At 41.1% G+C, this 1,386-nt stretch overlaps 1 protein-coding gene across 1 annotated transcript; it reads left to right on the top strand.

Annotated features, from left to right (window-relative positions):
• The first annotated feature begins 456 nt into the window (after positions 1 to 456).
• LOC148948956 (uncharacterized) lies at positions 457 to 963 on the top strand. Its single transcript, XM_089095069.1, has one exon. It carries the CDS (start codon positions 457 to 459, stop codon positions 961 to 963), a length of 507 nt encoding a protein of 168 aa, XP_088951195.1.
• The last annotated feature ends 423 nt before the right edge of the window (positions 964 to 1,386 follow it).

Here is a 1,386-nt window from a genome sequence, read left to right as displayed (position 1 = left end):
TTCGGGCCGTCCTAAACAAGGTGCTGTAAACAGTGTTCGACTGTATACAAAGCGGCAGTTCTCCAAATGTCTCGCCTTGCATCGCTATCGTGTGATTGATGAAAATAGTGAGTCGCTACGAGTCGATCCAAATAAAATTGGGAAGTTCATCAAAAAGGATCGATCTGCTAAAGTGCCTAGTAACGAATCCGCCCCTAGTGAAAGTGAATGGAATAGGTATTTCACGAGCAAGTTTGCTGCATCTGATCCTGAATTGAAGTGCAAGTTTGAGAGAGATCTTGATCTCTGTTTAGAATCTTTGGAACCGGATCTTGGCCACTCAGTGAGTGTGTCGGATGTTCGTTCGGCTATCCTTAAACTAAAAAGAAGTACTCTAAAGGAGTAGATAATATCTGTGGTGTGCATCTGATTCTCGGTAGTGAACTGTTAAAAGTACATCTAGCACTTATGTTCCAAATGATTTTTAGTTGTGGTCTAGTGCCAGATATTTTTTGTACCGGTGTAATCACCCCTGTCATCAAGAAAGGTAAAGACCCATCTGAATGTTGTTCTTACCGCCCGATAACTGTTGCTCCCGTTTTTTGTAAATTGATAGAGTTATTAGTTATTGAGGAGATAAAGTATGTTTGTAGTACGCCAGACTCGCAGTTCGGTTTCAAGAGAAATATTAGCCGCGAGCACGTGCATAGCCTATTGTCTAATGTTTTGTTGGATGCAGATGCTAAAGGTGAAACCGTGGTACTTGCAGGCCACAACGTCCGCGGGGCTTTTTATTCGGATCTCCATGCTCAAATGCTCGTCTCTGCGTTTAAGAGAGTTCTTGACAGATCTATAATTACTACTTATAGGAACATGTATTTTAAGTTGAAAGTTAGAGTAAGGGTACTAAAAAACCAGAGCCCGACTGTATCAGATTTCCTCATACCCTTAACGATAGATATTTACCAAGGTTACTTATCGTAACTACCTCCTTATAATAACCGCATCATCGAGGCTCAGTAGACAATGGATCCGTACTGTGTTTTTCATGGACTTTCGTTGTCGGTCGTTAGCTATGTCAACGGCATCTTAAATCTGAGTAGATCTGTCAGTGGCATAGAGAGTAATTTCAGAGTTTTGTCTAATGAATATGCTAGCATAGGCCTAGAATTCAACTCCAGCAAAAGCGAGGTGGTCGTCTTTAATTGTCGTAAGAATGAGTTGGCGCCTGTCATATTTGCACTAGGTAGTAATACTGTTACTGCAGCAGCATCAATGAATTACCTTGGTTTCCCATTTGGGTCTAATCTTAAAGCTACCTGGTCCTGTCCAATAAATGATTCCAAACAGAAAGTCCAAAAAGTGTATGGGATGATTTTATCATGCAAAAGCATATATAACCGCCGC

This window comes from Artemia sp. Qi Xiang Cuo, chromosome 9, assembly GCF_049724085.1.
Source record: "Artemia sp. Qi Xiang Cuo chromosome 9, ASM4972408v1, whole genome shotgun sequence".
NCBI lineage: Eukaryota > Metazoa > Arthropoda > Branchiopoda > Anostraca > Artemiidae > Artemia > Artemia sp. Qi Xiang Cuo.
Note: the sequence above shows the minus strand (reverse complement) of the source record. Positions and strands in the feature narration are given on the sequence as shown.

Coding starts and splice junctions, on each gene's coding strand:
- LOC148948956 (XM_089095069.1), top strand. CDS start 457: ATGATTTTTAGTTGTGGTCTAGTGCCAGATATTTTTTGTACCGGTGTA.